The sequence below is a fragment of the Pan troglodytes genome, chromosome 6 (assembly GCF_028858775.2).
Source record: "Pan troglodytes isolate AG18354 chromosome 6, NHGRI_mPanTro3-v2.0_pri, whole genome shotgun sequence".
Taxonomy (NCBI): domain Eukaryota; kingdom Metazoa; phylum Chordata; class Mammalia; order Primates; family Hominidae; genus Pan; species Pan troglodytes.
The window spans coordinates 45,802,784-45,828,091 of NC_072404.2; the positions used below are offsets into that span (position 1 = coordinate 45,802,784).

The 25,308-nt window shown below is 40.1% G+C and overlaps 1 protein-coding gene across 4 annotated transcripts in view; it reads right to left on the minus strand.

The window, feature by feature from the left end:
* Positions 1–12,056, minus strand: part of STK17A (serine/threonine kinase 17a) — a 53,968-nt gene extending 41,912 nt beyond the window's left edge. For 3 of the 4 annotated variants that reach the window (XR_001719209.3, XR_001719208.3, XM_009452955.5), the window contains exon 1: positions 11,627–12,056. Coding sequence is in view for 2 of the 4 variants with exons in the window: in XM_009452955.5 (XP_009451230.1) it covers positions 11,627–11,832 (206 nt within the window). In the remaining 2 variants the exon portion in view is untranslated. The remainder of the gene's footprint in view (positions 1–11,626) is intronic. The other variant, XM_063814174.1, reaches the window with a different exon arrangement.
* Positions 12,057–25,308: the final 13,252 nt, after the last annotated feature.

Genomic DNA, 25,308 nt, shown 5'->3' on the forward strand with positions numbered 1-25,308 from the left:
GAGCTCTGGAATTAAACCTATGTGGGCTTGAACCCTATAAGTGGCACTTGACAGTAACCTTAGGTGGTTTATTTAACCTCTTTTAGTTTCATTTTTCTTTTCTTTTCTTTCTTTTTTTTTAAGAGACTGGGTCTCTCTATGTTGCTCAGGCTAGTATTGAACTCCTGGCCTCAAGTGATCCTGCTAGGATTAAAGGCATGAGCCTCCATGCCCTAAGTCTCATTTTTCTAATCTGTATAATAGGGACACAAATGGCATCTACTTCACAGGGTTGTAAGAATTAAAGAATAATATATTTCAATTGCTTAGCATGGTACTTGCCACACAGTAAGTGCTCAATAAATATTACTAATCACACAAACATCATTAAGCTGTGATAGTCATCACCCGTAAACATCCACTGAATCCTTAGGTTGAAAGACAACTTAGAAATCATACAGTATTTTACCTAACACCAAATGCCAATGTCTTATTTCAAACTGTGAGGTAATCTTTTCCACTACTGGGTACATATTATCTTAATAAGGTCTTCATTACAAGCCTAAACCTGACTTCAGTTGAAGGGTTACAGTCAGGGTCCTCTGCTGAGCAGTACAGACCAGACCTCACTCTCTTTTCCACATGGCAGTCTATCAGATAGTGAACACAGCAAACACCATCTGTTAGCTGCCACTCCCTCTTCCCTTTCCCAATTTGCAATCAATCCTCATCCCCATGGGTTTTTTTTTTTTTTTTCCTTTAAGAGACAGGGTCTCACTCTGTTGCCCAGGCTGGAGTGCAGTGGCACCATCATAGCTCAATGCAGCCTTGGACTTCCGGGCTCAAGTGATCCTCCCACCTCAGCCTCCTGTATAGCTGGGATTACAGGCACGTGCCACCATGCCCACCTCCCCATAAGGTTGACTCCCTATTATGGCTCAGCAGAAAATGTACCAACCAAAACTGAAGCAACTAATCCAGGTATAATCGATCAAAGCATTACATCATTATTATTTTTGTTGCTCCTGGAACAATACAACCTAAGATTGATTGTTAAAAAACTTGACATGTTTTCATATTTCAAATTGGGCTGATAAACTACCTAGATTTTTTTCCACCTTGAATTTTTATCAAGTCAGTATCCTCATACTATATTTTAAAAATGATTGCTAAAAAATTTGGAATAATCAACAGCATAAACAGACAACCTACAGAATGGGAAAAAATATTTGCAAACTATGCCTCCAACAAAGGGTTGATATCCAGAATCTACAAGGAACTCAAAAAACGAGAAAAAAAAACAACTCCATTGTTTTTTTTTTTTTTGATATGAACAGACATTTTTTCAAAAGAGCAGCAAACAAACACATTAAAAAATGTTCAACATCACTAATCATCAGAGAAATGCAAATTAAAATCACAATGAGGTACTGCTTTATAGCAGTTGGAATGGCTATTAGTAAAAAGTTAAAAAACAACAAATGTTGGCGAACATACAAAGAAAAGGGAACGCTTATACACTGTTGGTGGAAATGTAAATTAGTTCAGCCACTATGGAAAGTAGTTTAGAGATTTCTCAAAGAACTACCATTTGACTTGGCTATCCCATTACAGGGTATCTGCCCAAAGGAAAAGAAATTATTGTATGAAAAAGACACCTGCACTCATATGTTAATCACAGCCCTATTCATAATAGCAAAGATACCAACCTAAGTGTCCATCAATGGATGACTGGACTAAAAATATGTTATGTATATGTATCATGGACTACTACACAGCCATAAAAATGATGTCTTCTGCAGTAACATGGATGGAACTGGATGTCATTATCCTAAGTGAGATGACTCAAGCAGGAAGTAAAAAACTGCCTGTTTTCACTTTTAAGTGGGAACTAAATGGATACACAGGCATAGAGTGGAAAAACAGACCAAACAGTAAGAGAGTGGGAAGGGGGTGAGGAATTAAATACTACCTATTGGGTACAACGTACGCTATTTAGGTGATGAGCACACTAAAAGCCCAGACTTCACCATGACCCAATATATCCATGTGACACAAATGCACTTGTACCCCTGAATCTATTTTTTTAAAAAGCTTTCTAAAAAATTAAGTGCAAGGCTTTAATTGCCCTGTTAAATTCTTTTTTGTTGTTGTTTTTGAGACACAGTCTCGTTCTGTCACCCAGGCTGGAGTGCAGTGGCACGATCTCGGCTCACTGCAACCTCCGCTTCCCGGGTTCAAGCAATTCTCATGCCTCAGCCTCCCGAATAGCTGGAATTACAAGCACATACCATCATGCCCAGCTAATTTTTTGATTTTTTTTTTTTTTTTTTTAGTACAGATGGGGTTTCGTCATGTTTGCCAGGCTGGTCTCGAACTCCTGGCCTCAAGTGATCCACCCACCTCGGCCTCCCAAAATGCTGGGATTGTAGGCATGAGCCACCATGCCTGGCCTGCCCTGTTAAATTCTAACTTCTAGGCTTTGATCTAGCATTCTAGACTACTGACATAATTTTGAGTAATTCTTCCTTCCCAGCTATTGTTAACTGCAAATATAATTTTCATGTCCTCCATGTTTTTATCATTAGTAATATAAATGTGGAATGACAAATCCTTAGGCATAGCCCTATGGCTGTTCAATTTGTTAACAACCTACCTAGCAGCACCCTTATTCAGATAAAAGTTCTTTTGTTCACAGAAATATGAAAGACTTCTACATATATGGGAGAGAGTAACTATAAATGAATTCCTCAAAGAGTAATTAATACCTTTCATTTTATCCCACAAAATCATTAGGCTAACATCTCCATCAAGTTTTAAAAGGTTGCCAATGATCTCTGCATTCTTTTAAGACAGAAAACAATTATTATTAATTTGATATTTTCATACCTACATGTCTGAAGTTTCAAGAGAAGAGAAAGTTTAATTTGTAAAAAATTCGTCTGAAATGAAGCGTCAACATATAATTGGCAGCAAACATGTTCCTGGTAAATTAGAAATGACTCAGTAGAACGGCCCTCAAACACATATCACACACACAAATGTTTACTGTTGCCACACCTGACATTCAAAGCAATAAAGTACTGTGCAGTAAGCAAAAAAACTACTTATTACATAGCCTGAAAGTCTATTTTTAAAGACTAAATGGAAAGACAGCTAATTCAGCAAACAGAATTGGAACTCAAAATTATGTCAGTAGTCTAGAATGAAAGATCAAAACCTAGAAGTTAGAATTTAACCGGGCAAATTAAACACGGACTCACACACATTGCTAACCTGTGAACTGTGGGAGCCCTGTTACAGAACAGCCATTGCTAAATTCTGGGGCCTCTTCCCCATACTTATTCATCTGCTGCTCATGCTCCTCACCCATTCCTTTAGGTGCTAGAATGCAGTTCCCATGGCTCTCCTTTCATATCAATGACTACACTGACACCACCTTTGTTTTTCTGGAAACATTCCTCACAGTTCTAGATTTATTCTTTTCTTTCCATCATATCCTGTACTATACTGGGGTCAGCAAGTTTTTCTGTAAAGGGCAAGCAAGATGGTAAATATTTTTGGCTTTGTGGACCAGAGGGTCTCTGCAGCAATGACTCAAGTCCACTGTTGTAGAACAAAAGCCGCCATACAAGAAAGGTAAATGAATGGGTATGTTTGGCTTCCAATGAACCTTTTACACTGAAATTTAATTTCATAAGCTTTTCATGTTATTAAATATTACTCTTATTCTAATTTTTTTAACTACTAAAAAATGTAAAACATAAAAAATGTAAAAACAGCTTGCAAGGCTTTCAAAAATAGGTGGCTGGCTGTAGTTTGCTGACCCCTGCCTCTATCCTATGTTGAATAAAACTCTTCCATCGTTCTAATACCACATACCACTGAAACTGACATTATGACAGCAGGTCGCAATGATTTGAGGAAGCGCTTCATCTCTAAATGACTGGTGCAATGGGAGGGGGACCCTTCAAACCACTCAAGGAGGAGTCAGAGAAGATAATAACGGATTTCTTGGAGCTGTTCTACACAGCCACATTGTATAAAGAAAACAGGAGATTCAGCATTCAAGCTGCAAAGTCCCAGTGTATATGCTCAGAATTACATTGACAGAGTTCCCTAAATTCCATACCTCAAAAGGGCTCCAACATGCATATTTTACCATGACTTTATGGTAAAAATTGTGACTGTACCTCAACCTTTAACTTTAGGTTATTGAGTCCTCTACAAAACATTTTAAAAATGATGTTTCCCTGACATTATGGGCCATGGTTATATACAGCTCTCTTGGGGCTGATGAGGTCCAAAGGGCATAAGATGTTTGTTGCACATCTACTTTTTTTGTTGACTCAAAAGCCAAACTTCTTCCTGGAATACACAGTTGCCATAATTTTCAGGTATATTTTTTCATTTCAAAAACATCTATATTTTGCTAATAGGTACAAAACTGAGAACTTAGGTTTTCATTAAATATTTTGGGATGAATATCAGAAATGAATACATTTCAGAACTACTCATTGAAAACATATTCCAGAGAGGTGGGAAAGGTAAGATACATAAACAATTATAACAAGAGGAGGTGACATTTGATTGAGACCCACCAGTCCGAGCTCCCTAAGTCCTTTGCATTATCAGTGCCTAAAAACACTGCTTAGGGAGACAGGGTGAGTATCTTTAGGTAGGTATGTTTGCTAAGGAGTTTGGGCTTCATCAGGCTTAAAACTGGAAACTATTAGAATACTGAAAATAATTGTTTAGAAAAGATAATTCTGGTTGGGCACGGTGGCTCATGCCTGTAATACCAGCACTTTCGGAGGCTGAGGTAGGCAGATTGCTTGAGCCCAGGAGTTCGAGACCAGCCTGGGCAACATGGCGAAATCTTGTCACTACAAAAAATACAAAAATTAGACAGGCGTGGTTGTGTGCACCTGTGGTCCTGGCACTTGAGATGCTGGGATGGGAGGATCAGTTGAGCCTGGGACATCTAGGCTGCCGAGATCATGCCACTGTACTCTAGCCTGGGCAACAGAATGAGACCCTGTCTCAAATAAAATAAAATAAAATTAAATTAAAATTAAAATTAAAATTAAATTAAATTAAATTAAAATTATAAAATAAAATAAAACAAAACAGGTAATTATAATAGTGTTGTGAAGAGTGGATTGCCAGTGATAACTAGAAACAGAGAGGCCAATAAAATAATTCAAAGCAGTAGGTCTGCACTCAAGTACCAGCGTAGGGACTGGGAAGAGAGAATATGTTTAAAAGACACTCAAAGTCAAGATTTATTAGCACTCCCTGGCAGGTGTGAGTTGTACGCAGAGATGAGAGGAGAAAGGAAAGGTGAAAGTCATGGATGACTTTTAGATTTTTAATACAGGTACTGTGTAAATGTGGTACCAGTTATAGTACTGTGTAATGTGGTAGGAGTTACAGTTGGACAGAAGGTTGAGCTGCCTTTTTTGGTAAAGAGAATCCCATTTATTGAAGGGATTCCAAATACAAATTCAAGTGTTGGATTATAAGCAAAGGTGAAGAGATAATAGAATATATAACATTCAGGTAAACATCAGAAAATGCACATGCTAATTTGAGCAGTACAAAGGGGAAGTAAAATAATGTCCAAGGTCCTGTTTTATTCTAGGTTAAAGTGCTTTGTTTATACCTTTATTATATTTATGTCAATCTTATATATTACAACTTCTTGTACTATGTCTCCCAGCTGGACTGTGAGTTTCAGGGACCTCACTTATTCTTCATCTTTTAATCTCCATAGTGCCCTGCACATGGCAGGTGTGCAAATATAATCAGCACACCTAGTATATATACTGCTTATTATTTTGTTAAATAAAAGTTTTATGGCAACTTAACCTCATGACATTTAATATACTGGACTACTTGCCATTCTCTCTTCACTGAATTTTTCTACTGCTCCGACTTGCTGTTTTATTGACAATGCAACTACTACTGAAATTCCATCCATTCTTTACAGCCCAACTGAAATGTTATTTCCCCCATAAGACCTTCCAGTGGCATATCATCTTGCCTATAAAGGGGACAGTGATTCATCTGTTACATTTGGGAATAGCTTCCAGAGCCTAAGGTAGTGCTTTTATGTACTTGATACATAAGTACAGTATTTGCCTAATTACACTGGAGTGATGTCTTTTTTCTTTTTTTGAGACACAGTCCCACTCTGTCACCTAGGCTGGAGTACAGTGGCACTATCTCTGCTCACCACAACCTCCGCCTCTCAAGTTCAAGGAATTCTCCCGCTTCAGCCTCCCAAGTAGCTGGGACTACAGGTGTGTGCCCGGCTAATTTTGTAATTTTAGTAGAGATGAGGTTTCACCATGTTGGCCAGGCTGCTCTCAAGCTTCTGACCTCAAGTGATCCGCCCACCTTGGCCTCCTAAAGTGCTGGGATTACAGCTGTGAGCCACCAAGCCCAGCTGGGAATGATGTCTTAAAGGTAAAGAAGTTCCATTCAGGAAAAACCTAGAATGGATTTTGTCTTCCTTATCGCTGAAAGGATCAAGAAAAAGACCCTAGGCGTAAAAATCAGTGAGTCCATTCAAATAAGACATTAGCATGCGTGATAAGAAAAGGCAGGGCCTTACAAGTCAAACTTGGTTTTAAATTCTGGCTAACAAGTGTGTAATACTGGGCAATTTATTAATCCTTTGGAACCTGGGATTCCTCATCTGTAAAATGAGATCAATGGCACTTTACCATACAGGGCAGTGAAGACTATACAAAATTACATCTTTAAAGTGTGTAGCATTCAGCAAATGATCAATAATCAGTGGCTATTTTTATTGTTTTTGGCATTAATTTCAGATCTATGATATAACCAATGATAATAATTTTAAAAAATATCAGAACAGGAGTTCTGGAGGTGAGCTATTAAGTCTACATAATGTGTAAATTCTCTCAAGAAATCTAGTTAACTTCTTACTTACCTGAAGAGGTGACTCAATGACTACAGCTACTTAGCTTTCTAATGCATTTGGTTCAATACTCATATTTTATAAAATTGTGTCATCTATGGTTTTATGAAAAGATTAAAATTCAAATTCTTAATGTATTTTAAATTAAGATTTTAACATTTGAAGCATGAACTTTTCAAAATTAAACAGCTGACTGACTTAAAGTACCTGCCTAAGAGCAGAAGCCATACTTTCCAAGTAACTTTATTGTTGAACCACAAATATGGCCAATTTTCTTTTATCCATCCAAAGTATCAGATTACCCAAAATTGTTTGTAAATAAAATTCTTCAAACTAATGACTAGCTGTCAAGAAATCTTAAATAACATCTGTGTTAAAACAAAGCAATTTCTGCATGGATATTACTTAATAAAGGTCTTTATTTCTTAAAAAATGATAACTTATGACACACGCTTAAGTTCTTGTCAGATACAAAAACTGAAGCTATTACCTACAGCCATCAATCTAGGTAAGGACACACAGTCCCCAAAATACCCACCCAGAGTCCCCTTTCAGTTTGAATATTCTCTTATTCTCTGATAAAAATCCTCTCTTGTCCCTATTACCCCTGACTGCTCTGAGGAGAATGAGATAGGACATCCCTAATTTACTTTAAGGCCCCAGTGGGAACTTAACTATTCATAAGTGTTCAGTCATAACACTGAAGCTTGGTCATGTTTGTTCCAATGTAGAACTCATTAACAGATCCTTTCCCCTGTCTCTACTAAAAATACAAAAAATTAGCCAGGCATGGTGGCAGGCGCCTATAGTCCCAGCTACTCGGGAGGCTGAGGCAGGAGAATGGCGTGAACCCAGGAGGCGGGGCTTGCGGTGAGCTGAGATCGCGCCACTGCAGTCTAGCCTGGGCGACAGAGCGAGACTCCATCTCAAAAAAAAAAAAAAAAAAAAAAAAAAAAAAAAAACAACCACAAAAAACAATAAAAACATATCATTTCATTAAAATGATAGGAAATTGCTTTAGTCATAAGATACAGACTACAGATTATTCTTTGAAAAACATGTGTGGTGTAATGGGAATGATTTCAAAGTCAGGAGTCCCAGTTCTGTTATCTCTCACAAGACTTTTAAATCTGTCTTTGTTTTCTCATCTGAAAAATGGGGCTTTCCAAACAGGCTTGTGGTGAGAATCAATGAGATAATGCATGTGAAAGCACTTGTAAAACTGTAAGGCCTGCACATTATAAAGTACCTGTTTCAGATGGGAACTTGTATTTGTAACTTTTTTCCTTAGGAAAATCCAACTATTAGCATGTACTAATATTTTTAAAGTGTTCTTTTGGCTTAAAATATTTTTTTTCTTAAGAAAAAATTTATCGGTATATTAAAAACATTAAAGCTGAGGACTAGATAATGAAAACAAATGTAAGGCAAATCATTTGCTATGAAACTGGTGTATCTTTAAGTTCCTTGAAACATCTTTCTGTTTCTATATTATCAATAAACTCAAGGGAAATCAACACGAAAAAATTATCAGAACCCAAGGTCATTTCTCTTGTGTGCCCCAGTAACGAAATCATTAATGTGGTTTACATTGGCATACATCCTGACTCAAAGAAAGGTAACAAGCCTTAACCAGTCAAGCTTCAAGCAATAAAAGAATGTTTTACATCATATATTTACCCTTATTTATGCTGCTATGGACTCTGCTGGAGACATGAAAGAATGCAACATTTCTTAAATGATCAACATCACATCCTGTCATTACTCTGGAATCAATGTTGACCATTTAAAAAATTCTCTTTTAACAGTCATCTCATTGAAAGTTTTAGATCTGTGATAACATAGTAGCACCTGAAAAAGAACGATTTGTTTGAACAGTTAACTCATCACACCCCTTCTGCATTTTACTAAATGAAAGGCCATAGAATAAAATGAAAAAAAAAAAATCTGTTTTTCTTCCCACATCATTAAACTATTAGCACGGGTATTCTCCAAGTTCTTTATCAGCATGAGATTAATTAGAGTTATATCAGAAATGCAACCAGAGTTAATTGTTGGAAAAATAGGTTTTCTATCTTATCAAAGATGAAGCAGAGACACACTTAGCTATGTTAAAACCATAAATACAGGCAAAATTTATAAACCTTAAACAAGGACTGCTTATAGCACAAACAGAACTTTTCCTTCCTGAGACTTCTGAACAGTTCCTGTGACTTCATTACTTTTGCCAGAGATAGAGGCATTTTTTGAGATTGTGCAGGTTTTCTTTTTGGGTTACATTTAAAATAATAACATTTATTGAATTACACCATGAATTACATTTATTGAGTGCTTCCCCTAAGCTAAGCACAGCCTTAAGGCTATGTGTTTTACTTAATTCTCTCACCAACCCTATGAGGCAATAAACGGTTAGGTAATGCACTCAAGTCCACATAACTAGTAAGAGCCAAGATTCAATCTCACACTGTCTGACTCCAAAGCCAATGTTCTTAAGCACTGCATTAAACTCCTATGCGATAAAAAAGGGTGCCACAAGGGAAAGAATAGATTTAATTTTATTTTTCAGTTCCAGGCTCTTACATCAAGTATTTATCTAATAACTGCATTGTTATGCTGCTTTACAATCTACTCCTTTTGTAAAGAAATTTATGTAAGAAAAGATATGTAGAAGATATCACAATCTTAAAAAAAAACCTGATCGGCAAGCTAATTTTATAATGGAGTTTAAAACAAAAGTTGAAAGAAACATTCCTGAAGGAATTGGTACCGTAACACCTGGTGGGGTGCAAATCAGTTTCCAGATTATAACATCTCCAAGACAGTGCTTGCCACCTGACGACATTTCGCTTTGTAATATTTGCACCGGTTTTCCTTGTGGAATGAAGCCAGACAACCAAATAATGGAAAAACGTAGTTTTCCTTTTTTTTTTTTTGGAGATGGAGTCTCGCTCTGTCACCCAAGCTGGAGTGCAATGGCGCGATCTTGGCTCACTGCAACCTCCGCCTCCCGGGTTCAAGTGATTCGCCTACCTCAGCCTCACGAGTAGCTGGGATTACAGGCGCCCACCACCAGGCCCAGCTAATTATTGTATTTTTGGTACAGACGGGGTTTCACCATGTTGGCCAGGCTGGTCTGGAACTCCTGACCTCAGGTGATCCACCCGCCTCAGCCTCCCAAAGGGCTGGGATTATGGGCGTGAGCCACTGCGCCCGGCCAGTTTTCCTTTTTTCAGGTAATACGGGTTACTTCAGAATGTTTGGAATGTCGACAAATTAGAATACACAGCTAAGTCACAGCTCCCTTCATCTTTTGTCACAAAATATGCACAGATCCAGTCAACTAGGGCCTAGCAGTGAAGTAAATCTTGTTCCTGAAAGGTGTTTTTCCTTTTGTTAACATTTAGGAATAAGTAAGACTTTGTTAAGGTAGGATTCCACACTCCCTACACGCCCACCCCCCAAAAAAAACTATTTCCAAAAGTTACCTTAATATGTGTAAGGCAGTGTGTTTTTAACATTATAACCAATGTTACACTGTTTGCCTTTCCAAGACCCCAGCTGAAGGCTGTTCCAACTGTCAGGCCCTTTCCCATTACAACATGGTGCTATTTTGCAACCATGACAAATGCTGGCAATAATGCGAACATTTACTGAACGCCATGTGGCAAGCCCAGTGGTATGCGCTTGACAAGCATGGCATCTTCAGGACACCTCTGAGGTAGGTACTGTCATCATTATACTGATCTTACGGATGAGGAAAGTGAGGCTGGAGAGTCTAACCCCTCCAAAGGCAAACACAGCAAGAAGGGCACGAATATGAACTCAGGTCTGCCCCCAAAGCCAGAGTATTTAACAACTTCTTCAAACTGTTCTCAAGGAAGAGTCGCCAAACCCCACAAAAATCACTCGATCACCCCTCTTCAGCATACAAAATGTAAAGCATCCCAACAGCCTGCACCTGCAACTTTAGAGACCAAGTTGTAAGCTCTCTCTACTCCCACAAAAAAAGGGTGGGCTAGCGTGGGGTGGGGGGAGAAGGCAAGAATCGGTTCCCAGCAAAGTAAAAAGAGCGAGAAAAGGGCCAAGCGCCCACGAAAGAAACCAATCTAAACTCGAAGCAAAGGGACCTAAATGCTTTAGAACTAAAACGGCAGAAAACCAACCAAGAAAACGAAAATGAATTCAGCAGAAGAGCGACACAAGGTAACAGAGCGCCGGTGCAAAGGAAGCGGTCACAACGGATACTGTATTTTATTAAAACCACACAGGGAGACCAAGAAAGTCGCAAGAGTTGAAGGAAAAATGCAAAGTCGGCTCCACAGACCTCTGGTTTTCAGACCCGCTGCTCGGGGTGAAAGGCAGAGCGCGGTCCGCACCTTCTCTCGTTAAATAGCCATTCGAAACGCCACAGAGGACGAAAGGGCTGAGGAGAGGAAAGTGTCCGTGCCTCCGCCGCCTCCGGGACCGCCATCGAGTTACCACCACTCGCTTGCTGGGCGCGGCGCGTGGAGGGGGCGGTGGTGCGACTCGGCTGCCCTACTCGCCGTCGGCACCCAAGTTTGTGCCAAGTCACAACGCGCGTTATCGGCAGCAGCAACGCCACCTCAGCCTCGCCGCCGCGGCCCCGGCACTTATCGGCGCCCGCGTCCCGCCCCGCGCGTCCGGGAAGGTTCCGCGCCGGGCCCCGCCCGTCCTCACCTGCCCAGCTCCCGGCCCGGGCACAGGCTGTAGCCGTCCTGGAAGGGCTCGGTGCGCACCACGGCGCGTATCTCTGTCAGCAGCCCGCGGGCCTGGGGCGGCGGCGGCGGCCGGCACGGCCCGCTCAGACCCCGGCCTGCCCGGCCCGAGCCTGAGGTGGCGCCTGGGGAGGAGCCGCCGCTGCCTGGCTTCTCCAAAGGGATCATGGTGTTCAGGCCCGCTTCTTTCCTGGCCGCCTGTTCGCTCCGAGCAGCCGGAGGGTCACGGACCCGCCCCCGGCTCCTAGTGCCGGTCCGCGGAGCCTTCAAACACCCGCTCTCCCCAGCGCGGCGCTCGGACTGCGGCAGGCAGACTACCGGTAGCTCGGGCCTGCCCCGCGCCCCGCGACCGGCCCCGCCCCCGTGACCGCCCCGCGCCTGCCCTGCACCCTGCTTCTGGCCCCGGCCAAACCCTCCCCACGTCCGCCCCGCGCCCGACCCCGCCCCAGCCTCACTCCGTGGCCGCCCGCCCCCTCGCTGAGCTCCCGCGGGGTCCTGGGCGCCCGATGCCTCACGCGCGCCCTCTGCAGCTCAGAGGGAGAAGGTGCAGCTTTCGGGACGGCCCGGAGGCTGGAGGCGACTCACAGCACCACCCTTTGGCCAGGACAGCCTACTGCGTTAGCAGAGTTGCGCACCTGTTGAGCGTCTGAGAGTCACAAAAGCTGACCTTCGGTTAATAAAAGGCATTTGAGCTGTAAGCGGGACTTCACGTGGTGAGGAGGGGAGGGGTCTGGAGGCACTTCGGTTAATAAAAGGCATTTGAGCTGTAAGCAGGACTTCACGTGGTGGGGAGGGGTGATGAGATCCTGATCTCCGTACACTGGGAGAGGGGTCTGGAGGCAGAGTTGTATAAATATTATTAACCCTGCACACCAGCCCTATGAAATAGACACTTTATATTGTCTGTAGTCGTCTCTATATTTACTTTCGAGGTCCTCTCATCCGGTCTTACGACTTTAATTACCATCTATATGCTCATGACTACAGAATTTGTATCTCTAGCTTCCAAATATTCCCTGAACTTCAGACTGGTGTATTTGACTATGCATTTGGCATCTCCACTTACATGTCAAATTAGCATCTCAGACTTAACATACACAAAAGTAAGTTGCTGATTGGTCTTCATGAATGCACTCCTACCCAGCTTTCCCCGTCTCAGTTTTCTTCATCTCCTTCCTTCTAGCTGTTCAGGCCAAAAATCTTGGGATGAGCATTGATTCCTCTCCCATGCTCATCTCCAGTTTGTCAGTAAACCCTCTTGTCTTTTCCTTCAAACTAGATGCGGCGTTTGATCACTTCTCTCTATTTCCACCTTACCACCATGGCCTGAGCCATCGTTATCTCTTAATAAGCCACCTGGATTATTGTGATAGTTTACTAACTGGACCACCTGCTTCCATCCTTCTTCCTCCCTAATGCCACATAGTTCATTTTCAAGGCAATGAGAGTGATCTTTTAAAAATCGAAACCAAATCACGCCACTGCTCTACTCAGACTGTCTCAGTGGAGTTTTGCTTCTGGCACTGATATACTAGTTTATTTGTGTTCAATATTCTAAGAAAAAATAGAAAAGTTGACAAAAGTTAAAAATTTCCTCTCCCAGCAAGGACTTGGATGACTGAAATCCTGGAAAGATAGGCAGCTCAGAAAGCCACCACTTTTCCCATGAGGTATTTGATGATTTTAAAGCCATGGCTGAAAGAGTGAGAAAGTAAGCAGAGCTTTCAGTCATCTCATGGGGTTGAGGAGACAAAAAAAAATTGGAGTTTAGGACCTATTTATGATGAGGGGCTGGTAAGCAACTAGGCTTTCAGCTGGGACTCCGAAGAGCTATACCCTAGGGGTGTGGATGAATGGGAAATAGACCCAAGGGCTGAAAACCAGCTTCAAATGGCAACAGTAAATATTCTCTCTGGGGAAAAAAAGCATCATCCAGAGCAACACATTACCCATATAATATTTTATACACCATGTCTGAAACTTAATTTAAACAAAGGACACAGAATTGTCTTAAAAACTAAGGGAAAAAGAAAACAGAAATAAACACACAGAAGATCCAGATATTAAAGTTTAAAGACAGATTTTAAAATAATTCTGTTAAATATCTTCAAGAAATTAAATTGCAAGATAAAGAGTTTTCAGCAGAGAACTGGAAACTTCAAAGAAGAATACAATGGAATTTTGGAATTGGAGAAAAAAACACACTAACTAAAACTACTACAGGATTATGGGCTTAATAACAGATGAGATACAACTTAAGCAAGAATTAGTGAAGCTAATAAGCAAAACAAAATATGAAAAATGACATACAAGAGATATGAAAGAACTTTCTATAAAAGAGATAAGGTCTCAGAAAGGAGACTATGACACATGTGATATGTGGTAAAGCATTCTAACACACACGTAATTGGAATATCAGGAAGAGAGGTGAGAGAAAAAAGGAAAAGAAGCAGTATTTGAAAAGATAACAGCTGGAAATTTTTTAAAACTAATGAACAACAATTCTCAGAGTCAAGAAACATTATGAACATAGAGCAGGATTTCAAGCAAAGAAAACCATGTCTAGGCACATTGTAAACTACTGAGAAACAAAATCAAAAAGAAAAGGTTTAAAATCAGCAAAGAAAACAGAGATATAATCTGCAAATGAGCAACAATAAAATTAAAAGCTTATTCTCAAAGAACCAATGGAAGCCTAAACACCTTCAAATGTCTTCAAAGCACTAGGAGAAATTACCTATCAACCTATATTATATACCCAGTAAAAATGATCTTCAAAATTGAAAATAAAATACAGACAGTTTTATAACCAAGAAACACTAAGATCATCAGCTGATTTACATTAAAGGAAATTCCAAAAGGAGTTTTTCAGGCAGATGGAATATAATCCCAAATGAAATCATGGAGACATCTAAAGGAATGAAGAGCAATCAATCCTTTTATATATGGATAGATATAAATACATATATATATATGGATAGATATAAATAAACACAATTTATATAAAACAATAAAAATAACATCATGTGAAGTTTAAATATATGTAGAATTAAAATATACACAATAGCAGCACAAAAAGTGAGATAGAGTAAATGAAAGTAAAATGTTCTAAAGTCCTAGGATTGTATAGGAATTGATAAAAGTACTTGGCTTTAATACATCAAGAATGAATATTATAATCTCTAGAATAACAGCAAAAGTAATAGAAAAAGAATGAATAACATGTAAAAAAGAGGGGAAATGAAATAATAAAAAATAAAAGAAGCAAGAAAGGGAAAAAAGGAACACAGACAAGTAGAAACAAATAGATGATCACTTTGGGAAGCCAAGGAGGGTGGATCACCTGAGGTCAGGAGTTCGAGACCAGCCTGGTCAACATAGTGAAACCCCCATCTCTATTAAAATAAGACACAAAAAACTAGCTAGGCGTGGTGGTGGGCACCTGTAGTCCCAGCTACTTGGGAGGCTGAGGCAGGAGAATGGCGTGAACCCAGGAGGCGGAGGCTGCAGTGAGCCAAGATTGTGCCACTGCACTCCAGCCTGGGCAGCAGAGTGAAACTCTGTCTCAAAAAAAAAAAAAAAGGTAAATTTTTTAAAACAGGAGGGTTTTTTGGCAAGTACATTAAATATAAATGGAATCTATACTCCAATTAAAAGGCAAATGCTATGGACAGAATTAAAAATAATATCAATTATATGTTGCTTGTAAGAGACACCTCAAATAAAAGGCTACAGAAAGATTGAAAGGATGGAAAGAATTATGCCATGTAAATACAGGCATATCTCATTTTATTGCAATTTGCTTTATTGCACTTTGCAGATATTACATTTTTTACAAACTGAAGGTTTGTGGCAACCTTGCATCAAGCAAGTCTACCAGTGCCATTTTTCCAACAGTATGTGCTGTCTTCATTTCTTTCTGTCACATTTTGGTAATTCTCACAATGTTTCAAACTTTATTATTACTATTATATCTGTTATGGTGGACCGTGATCTTTGATCTTTGATGTTATTATTGTAATTGCTTTTGGGTACCATGAATTGCACTCATGCAAAGTTAATTGATAAATGTGTGTGATCTAACTGCTCCACCAATCAGCCCCCCATTTCTCTTCCTCTCCTCAGGCCTCCCTACTCTCTGAAACACAACAATATTGAAATAGGCCAATTAAAAACCCTAAAACAGCCTCTAAGTGTTCAAGTGAAAGGAAGATTCTCATGTCTTTTACTTGAAATAAAAGCTCAAAATGGTTAAGCTTAGTGAGGAAGGCATGTAGAAAGCCAAGATGGGCTGAAAGCTAGGCCTCTTGAGCCAGTTAGCCAAGTTGTGAATACAAAGGAAAAGTTCTGGAAGGGAATTAAAAATACTACCCCAGTGAACATATTAAAAATACTACCCCAGTGAACATAGGAATGATAAAAATAGTGAAACAGCCTTCTTGCTGATATGGAGAAAGTTTGAGTGGTCTGGATAGAAGATCAAACCAGCCACAAGATTCCCTTAAGCCAAAGCCTAATCCAGAGCAAGTCTTTACCTCTCTTCAATTCTCTGAAGGCTGAGAGAGGTTAGGCAGCTGCCAAAGAAAAGTTTGAAGTTAGCAGAGGTTGATTCATGAGATTTAAGGAAAGAGACTATCTGCATAACATAAAAGTTCAAGGTGAAGTAATAAGTGCTGATGTAGAAGCTGCAGGAATTTATTTAGAAGATCTAGCTCAAGTAATTGATGAAGAGAGCTATACGAAACAACAGGTTTTCAGTGTAGATGAAATGACTTTCTATTGGAAGAAGATGTCATCTAAGACTCAGAGTTAGAGAGTAAAAGTCCAGGCTTGGCTTCAAAGCTTCAAAGGACAGGCTGACTCCCCTGTTAGGGGCTAATGCAGCTCATGACTCTAAGGTGAAGCCGATGCTCTTTGACCACTCTAAAAATTCTAGGGCCTTTAAGAATTATGCCAAATCTACAGAGTCTCGCACTGTCGCCCAGGCTGGAGTGCAATGGCGCAATCTTGGCTCACTGCAACCTCCACCTCCTGGGTTCATGTGATTCTCCTGCTTCAGTAATTAAGTAGCTTGGATTACAGGCACATACCACCACACCTGGCTAATTTTTTGTATTTTTAGTAGAGGCGGGGTTTCACTATGCTGGCCAGACTGATCTGGAACTCCTGACCTCATGATCAGCCCGCCTCAGGATCCCAAAGTGCAGGGATTACAGGCGTGGGCCACCATCTTTTTACATTTTGAGCATGAGGGTGGAGGTTTTTTTCAAGTCAGCTTAGTGCTCCATCTTAATTGGAAGTCTGCTATTGTTTGCTTGTTTTTTTGTTTTGGTTTATTTTTCAGTCAATTCAGCTTTCTTTTTATGTATTTTGCTTCTGTTTCTCAGGGGTCACGTCTTCTGGCTAACTATTCAGAATGCCAATTAGAAAATACATATTTTTTTTTGAGCCAGAGTCTTGCTCTGTTGCCCAGGCTGGAGTGCAGTGGCATGATCATAGCTCACTGCAGCTTTGAACTCCCAGGCTCAAGGGATCCTCCCACCTCAGTCTCCTGAGTAGCTGGGACTATAGGTGTGTACCACCGCATCTGGCTAATTAATTATTATTATTTTTTTTAGGAGAGATATGGTCTTGCTATGTTGCCCAGGCTGGTCTTGAACTCCTGGCCTCAAGCAGTCCTCTTGCCTTGGCCTCCCAAAGTGCTAGGACCACAGGCATAAGCCGCTGCACCTGGCCCAATTAGAAATTTTTTAATAATTTCAATTGTTGCCGGTAGTGAGTCATCTTCAGGGATGAACTCTTCCTTTGAGTCTTCAGGGTGCTGATTCTTTTTCTTGTTCTGTGATGTTTGTCATAGTTTCCAGAATTATTTGTCCTTCAGTGAGTAAATTAGACCTAGCTTTTGCTAAGGAACTGTGTCTGTGTGTGTGTGTGTGTGTGTGTGTGTGTGTGTGTGTGTTTTGGTTCAACCCTCTGTTCATTTGGACACCTGGACTCCTACATCTGGACAGCAGGTAGGTGAGCACAGACCAACTGGAGAATCTGGTAAGTATTCATCTAAGTGAAGCTCAGTGGAACTGAGGAAGTATTGCCTTCTACCTTTACTGCTTGCTCTTCTGAAAAACTATGAAAACTACAAGCCACCGCAGGCTTGACCAGAAATGCTTCAGTTTCAAAGGCATTTGCATTTGCTGTCGCCTTTGACCAAGCCACTCTTCCTCCAGAGAGTGTCAACGCTCATTCTCTCATCTCTTAAGATTTTGCCCAAACATCATCTTTTGTCAGCACCTTCCCTAAAAATTCTTTTTATATTTCTAATCCCTTCTATTTCAACCCTCTTCATTTCCTTTCTCTTCCTTTCCTCTCCTTTTTCCCCATCACACTTACCACCTCTCAACATACTCTATTATGTACTTACTTATTCTTTGTTTTGTTTACTGATGCAACACCAGTGCCTAAAACAATGCCCAGCACAGTGCTGATGTTCAATAAACATTTATTGATAAATTGAATGAATAAGTGCTTTGCCACTAGGGTTCTTCTTTCTCCTACCCTCCCCTACAGAATTTGTGTATGGGGGCTTCATCTTTTGGAATATGTGATACAGGATAATTTTCCTTTAGTTCCTGCTGTCTACATAGGAGTTCTAATCCAGGATAAACATAGAGTGTTACTGATGATGGGGTGGGAAGAGTATCTAAGAACAGTTTAGTGTCTGACCTGAATGAACGATGTCACCTCCAGATCCACCAGTAAGATGCAATTTTGAACCATAACTTGGGCCTTTGATATTTTAAAACTCTTGATACATATCATCAAATTATATTCAGAAAAGTTATGCCAACATGCCAATTTCTCTTTTCTCTGCAGTCTCATTATTAATTAATTAATTAATTATTATTTTTTTGAGACAAGGTCTCACTATGTTGACTAGGCTGATCTCAAGCTCCGAGCCTCAAGCAGTCCTCCTGCCTTAGCCTCCTGAGTAGTTGGGATTTGTGAGCCACCAGACTTGGCCATTGTCAATTTAAACTGAAGAGTAGCTACCATGCATAGTGAATGCTCTCCTAAGTGTAAACTGTCAGTGTTTCTTCTCAAAAGTTATCCTAAAAAGGAAAGAATGCTGAATGGTCTTTGAATCAATTATCTATTGCCACAAAAAAGTACAGTGATCACAAAATATCACTGGTGTTTAACCATGCACTTTTAGTGTTGATGTCTCCGGGGTCAGCTGGAGGTTGGCCGGGTGGCTCTAATGATCCTGGCTGGGTTTGCTCAAGTACCTGGTGGTCAGCTGGCTGTTGGTTGATCTAGCCTGGCTCGGTTTGGCCCCTGACATCTCTCATTCTCCTCTTATTCCAGGCCTGCTCTCATGGTGATAGCACAGCAACAAGAGAGAGAGGTCAAGCTCAGCCGTGCAAGTACTTTACATGCCTCTGCTTGTGCTATGCTGGGTGGGTGGTTCACGGAATGACTCAGAATGACCAATCACAGATGGAGGTGACTGCAAAGTTACAGGGTAAAGGATGTGACTTCAGGGGGGCTGAAGAATTGAGGCCCTTTTATGTGATCCACCACAATCTTAGAAAAGAGTTATTTCCCGTTGTCATTTAATTTTTCCTACTGAAAGAATAAGGTTGGAAAAAGAGAAGAAGCTCTTTTTATGAGTGAATATAAAATTCTGGACAGGATAAAAGCCAGGACCCCATTTTTATTACATTTAAAAAGTAATAGGGATTATGTAACAACTGTGTAAGAAAAACAGAAAACTCTATAGGATGTACTCTTTGGAATAAAATGGAAAGAAATACAAGTTCTTGGGCATATATAACTTGCCCAATTATTTGAATAAATTAATTCTAATCTGAATAAGTTTTAATGCTAATTCAATCAGAAGTTCCAGACATTAAAAAGAAATCTCTTTGTAGCTGTATTCTCCCAGCTTTTAAAGATATGAAGTTTCTTAGGCTGATTGAATCACCTCTGCTCATTTCTTTGTTTACTGTTTCAGAAAAAAATGTTTCCCTCTTTCTGATATAATACATTTAAATTATTTTTCCCATTTTTATACGTGCTCAAATTCTGTCTCCGAGTTCATTCCTGCCCATGCTTCCTCACCAGCAGAGACAATTGCTCCTGTTGCCTTTTCCTGTAGCACGTTGCTTATTATTTTTTAATGGCGTCATATTGTACTCAGGAGCCAGGTTTGGCGAGCTGGGTTGGGGAGACTACTCACACTGGAATCGGGCCAAATCTCAACTGGAGGAGAATAATGCATTATTATATTGTTAGATCATGAGCTCCCTGAGGGCAAAGACTGCCACTGGCCCCTGTGTCTGGCACAAGACCCAACACGTAACAAGTATTCAATACGTGGTTACTTGAATGAGGTGGTGCGTGGTTGAGTGCTTGGGCCCTGGAGCTGGCTCCTTGTTCTCAAATCTTGGCTATGTCGTTTACTAACTGTGTGTCTTTGGGCAAGTTAGTTCACTTCTTTATACTTTTTTTCTTTTTCAGCTTAAAAGAGGGATATAAAGGTAGCTATTTCATAAGATGATACATAAAAGGCATGTCAGAATTTATGATTGTTACTATTACTGCTGGAGGCTCTTAAGGTGGCAGGAAGGAGGATGTTACAGACTGAATCATGTCCTCCAAAGAAGATATACTGGAGCCCTAACTCCACCCAGTACCTCAAATATGATTCTATTTCCTTATTTGGAGGTAAGGTCTTTACAGAACTAATCAAGTTAAAGTGAGGTCATTAGCGTTAGCCCTAATCCAATATGATGGTGTCCTCATAAAAAGGAAAAGTGTAGACACACACACACACACACAGTCATACAAAGATGAAGGCAGAGATCTACAAGCCAAGGAATGCCAAATACTGCAAGAAAACCACTGGAAACTAGGAGAGCGGGGTGGAATAGAGGCTTTCTCACAACCCTGAGAAGGAACCAGCCCCCGACACCTTCATCTCAAACTGCTAGCCTTGTTTAAGCCACCCAACTTGGGGTTCTTTGTTCTGGCAGCCCTAGCAAACTTGCACAGAGGGGCCGTGGGAACCAGCAGCCCACATCCTTCTATGGTGACTGCACACTGACCTTGGATTCCTGGCATCCAGTTGTACTCTTTCAGGTTCCATCTCTTCTGCATACCTCATGCTCCTGGCACATTTTTGAATGGTTATGCCAGGTCCAGAGCCCAGGACCCCACAGGATATTTTGTGATAAGGCGGTAGCCTTCAAGGTAAAACTCAGTGGCCTTGACATCAACTATTCTGTTCTCAGATCTCCAAGGTAAACCTGTTGGACAAAAGTGTCTAAGCCTATTCCTAGCCATAAAAGCGATATGTAATTCCTGCAGCACTGATAAAGGTTAGCCTGATCCTCCATAACTCCCTTCACTTATTCTGTTAGAGAGCCATCCTCTATAAACACATCTAAACCATGTCTGGAGTACAAGCTATGTGTGTCACTTTTCCCTTTACAGTATATAATTAATGAGCTGTCAGCACATTAATTGGAAAAGTATGGCCATAGAAATCAGGAGACCTGGCCGAGTGCGGTGTCTCAACCTGTAACCCCAGCACTTTGGGAAGCCAAGGCAGGTGGATCACTCGAGGCCAGGAGTTTGAGACCAGCCTGACCAACATGGTGAAACCCCATCTCTACTAAAAATACAAAAATTAGCTGGGCATGGTGGTGCACACCTGTAATTCCAGATACTTGGGAGGCTGAGACAGGAGAATTGCTTGAAACCGGGAGGTGGAGGCTGCAGTGAGCCGAGATCACGCCATTGCACTCTGGCCTGGGCAACAACAGTGAAACTCAGTCTCAAAATAAATAAATAAATAAAAATAAAAAAGAAATCAGGAGACCTGAAGTCCAATCTTGATTTCAGAGTAAGATTAAAGCAGAATACTATAATCTATGCCTCACTATAAATGATGATCTAGTCCAGATTTTCTCTTTATGCCTTAGATGAAAAGTGATTTTCAGTTAGAATAAATCTGAAGTCAGCCCAGCACGTGTGGAAAAATGCAATATTGGCCGGGCATGGTGGCTCATGTCTGTAATTCCAGTACTTTGGGAGGCCAAGGTGGGTGGATCACCTAAGGTCGGGAGTTCGAGACTAGCCTGACCAACATAGAGAAAACCTGTCTCTACTAAAAATACAAAATTAGCCGAGCATGGTGGCGCATGCCTGTAATCCCAGCTACTCGGGAGGCTGAGGCAGGAAAATTGCTTGAACCCGGGAGGCAGAGGTTGCAGTCAGCCAAGATTGCACCATTGCACTCCAGCCTGGCCAACAAGAGCAAAGCTCTGTCTCAAAATAATAATAATAATAATAATAAAAGAAAAATGCCATATCAAGATGACTCTCTGTCTCCAAATCAGTCCGTCAGGTTTTTCCTTCTCCCAGTCCTCCCCACACTTTTTTCTAATAATAGAATATTTTCTCTTTAAAGAATAAATCAGCTTCCAACCACCCAGTAAGAGCCACATGGTTTGTCTTTTAGAGGCTTGGAAGGAGATCATGCTGTTTCCATCTTGAGAGTTTGTGATACGAGCCATAGGACACAATATGTTTGCCTAGTGGTGACCCTTGTCCTGAGATGACACTGGGTGTTAGGCAGTAGCCTGAAGCTTTCACAGAAGCATCTCCATAGCTAGGAATTTATATAAACCAGTGCACAACTGGTTTACATAAAGGGCACTAAAAAAAATGCTGCCCGTGTGGTTTGTGTAGGGTTCTTACAGCCATACACAAGGAACTTGTTACAAAAGCTCTCCTCTCTATTCATGGATATGTGAGCACATATTATGCTTTTTTGGGACTTTAAAAAAATCATAGCAGCTGGTAACCTTCTGTGTTGTTTTATTGCTTACATCCAGCGAGAGAGTAAGGCAGGATACAGATTGTTATGTGTTGTCCTAGACTTCCGTTTGCAATAAGGAGCATACACAATGCCATACCAAAGTGAGTTTATTGACATTCCTTGAAGATGGTGTGATGGAAGAGAAAGCGCGGCCTGAGTATCACGTGACATTTCTCTTGCTGATGTAAGCAAAATCAGCCCAATAACGTGGACTTCTCCTGCTATTGACTAGAACAGACTTTTGAACAAAATTGTTGTAGACATTTCCTTGGATAAATTGGAAGCTGCAGGAAGTAGGCTAAAGGAACAATATTTACTCTATATACTACCTCTAGGCACCTTTTTTTCTACTAGAACAAAGGGACTACATGTCACTAACAGGAAAATAACACTTTCTCTTTTGGACCTTATGATGGCTGGAACATCCATCCCAGATTTTTATGATATAGTATTGCAGTAGTTTTAATAATGAACACTGAAGTACGTAATAATAATAATAATAAAGCACCACATTTGTTATGTAAAGTTCTAACTACTTTCATTTGGAAGTGTTTCATCTTGACTGGGAAAATATTTGTGGCAACTGAGAAATTTCCGAACCCAAATTTTGGACACATGGTTTGACACATGGACTGACAATATGATGGATGTAATATTAAAACTACCCTGGAAAACTCAGCCATTGGCTTGCCACACAAATATACTTACTGTCCAAGGACATATGGTCATGTATTAAAAGAAAATTTAGATCTTGCATGTTTAACGCCTGCTCCCCCAAATCATATGTCTCTTTTTCTTAATTTTTTCACCACTCTCTCGGCATCTTCACAACCTCCACTCATTTATATACATAGGAAATTACAAAGAGTTCAGTAGATTTAGAATACATCTCCTGACCTCACAGAGTCAATTTCCATTTTTAGGATTATCATCTTCACACTGTAGAATAAAACATTTGTGATAGCCATGAAATTATTATAACACTTTATAGAATTTTAAAAGCATTTTTCAAAGTTGTAACATAAATCTTCTCTTATTTATTGTTCTTGTTTGTCCCCTGATTAAAGGCGTTACACTCCTACTAAAATCAATTGTTTTAGGGAGATTGTGGCTTATAAATTTATAAGTGATTAATTTTGCAATTTGCCTCCACGGAGAAAACTCATGCTTAAAAAAAAATTACAGGTGGTAACAAATAGATCTGTCTTTCTGCCGAACTATATAATTTAAGGTGGTTTACACCTCCACCTAAGTGAAATCTAGTTCTATAGCTATTTCATTTCATATACATATTGAATGAAAAATTATATATAATTTAAAAATCAGCCTTATAAATAAGGTAAACATGAATTTCCATAACTTGTTTCTGTGTTCCTCTTCTCTTTGTTTTTCTTCCTTAAGGATTCTATGCAAGGTTGCAATAAATATTACAAGCTTCATCTTCTTTCAGGTGACCGTGACATCAGCATTTCACAAAATTTTGCACTTTTGTGAAAGAATGTTCCTGTTATGCTTTGTGGGATAGATCTATAGCTGTGACATCAGTAGTGCTGGTGGATAAGGAAACAGTAGTTGAAAAATCATGTATGCCAAAGTTACCTATCTATATATAATTTCTGAGATACTGCATTCCTTTTGTATATGGGTAGATTAGATATTAATTAATCTAATTAATAGATTAATTAGTAATTTATATAAATTGCAAAGCTCTCCAGGAGCTGGTCCATCTTGTAAACAGCGTTCTCCCTTTCCAATGCCTGACAAATAATGTGAGTACTAGAAAGAGAGTGCTTGAATTAATGAGTATTTACATATATATAACACCAAGTTCTAAAGATAAAAGATGCCCCTATATTAGAGATGCTGTTGCAAGAGTTAGAATAAGGTTATGGTTCAATGATTTGCATAGTCCTTATGCTCTGATTTCATAAATAAAACAATAGCTCCATTGGAATCCATTATTTTTCAGATGCTGAACGTGTACTGAATTTTACATGTCCCTCAAATTCTACATCATATAATTTACAGATTCCATCCTGTCTCAGTAAATATTCTTTTTAGACAATAAAAGTCTAAATTTCTATAATGTATACTCCTTGATTGACAACGGACACATCGCTGCAAGGGGTGCTGGGCATTGTAGATAATTCCTACTAAAAAAATGCTTTTATTTTTATTTATTTTTTTTTAGATGGTGTCTCCCTCGATCATCCAGGCTGGAGTGCAGTGGCACAGTCTTGGCTCACTGCAACCTCTGCTTCTCAGGTTTGAGCGATTCTCCTTCCTCAGCCTCCCAAGTAGCTGGGACTACCGGCATGTGCCATCACGCCCGGCTAATTTTTTGTATTTTTAGTAGAGATGGGGTTTCACCATGTTGGCCAGGCTTGTCTTGAACTCCTGACCTCAAGCGATCTCCCCACCTCGGCCTCCCAAAGTGCTGGGATTACAGGCATGAGCCACCGCTCCTGGCCGGAATGCTTTAGAGTGTAGGAACACAAATAACACACTGTCCAGACACAAACTGGTATAATGAGCCATTGGCTTCATATGAAATTCACTTCGTCTTACATTTCTCCCTTGTTTTAATATGGAAAACAATAAAATGACATTTAAATAGTGGGGTCTCTTGAGCTCTTCTTTTTCCCAGTGAAGAAAAACACTTTCATTTATGACCTATTTCAGGCAACATGGATAACAACGTTAGAAAAATAGCAAATGACCATTATGGTTGGGTTTATTTCAAATGTAGTTGAGAGGTTAGG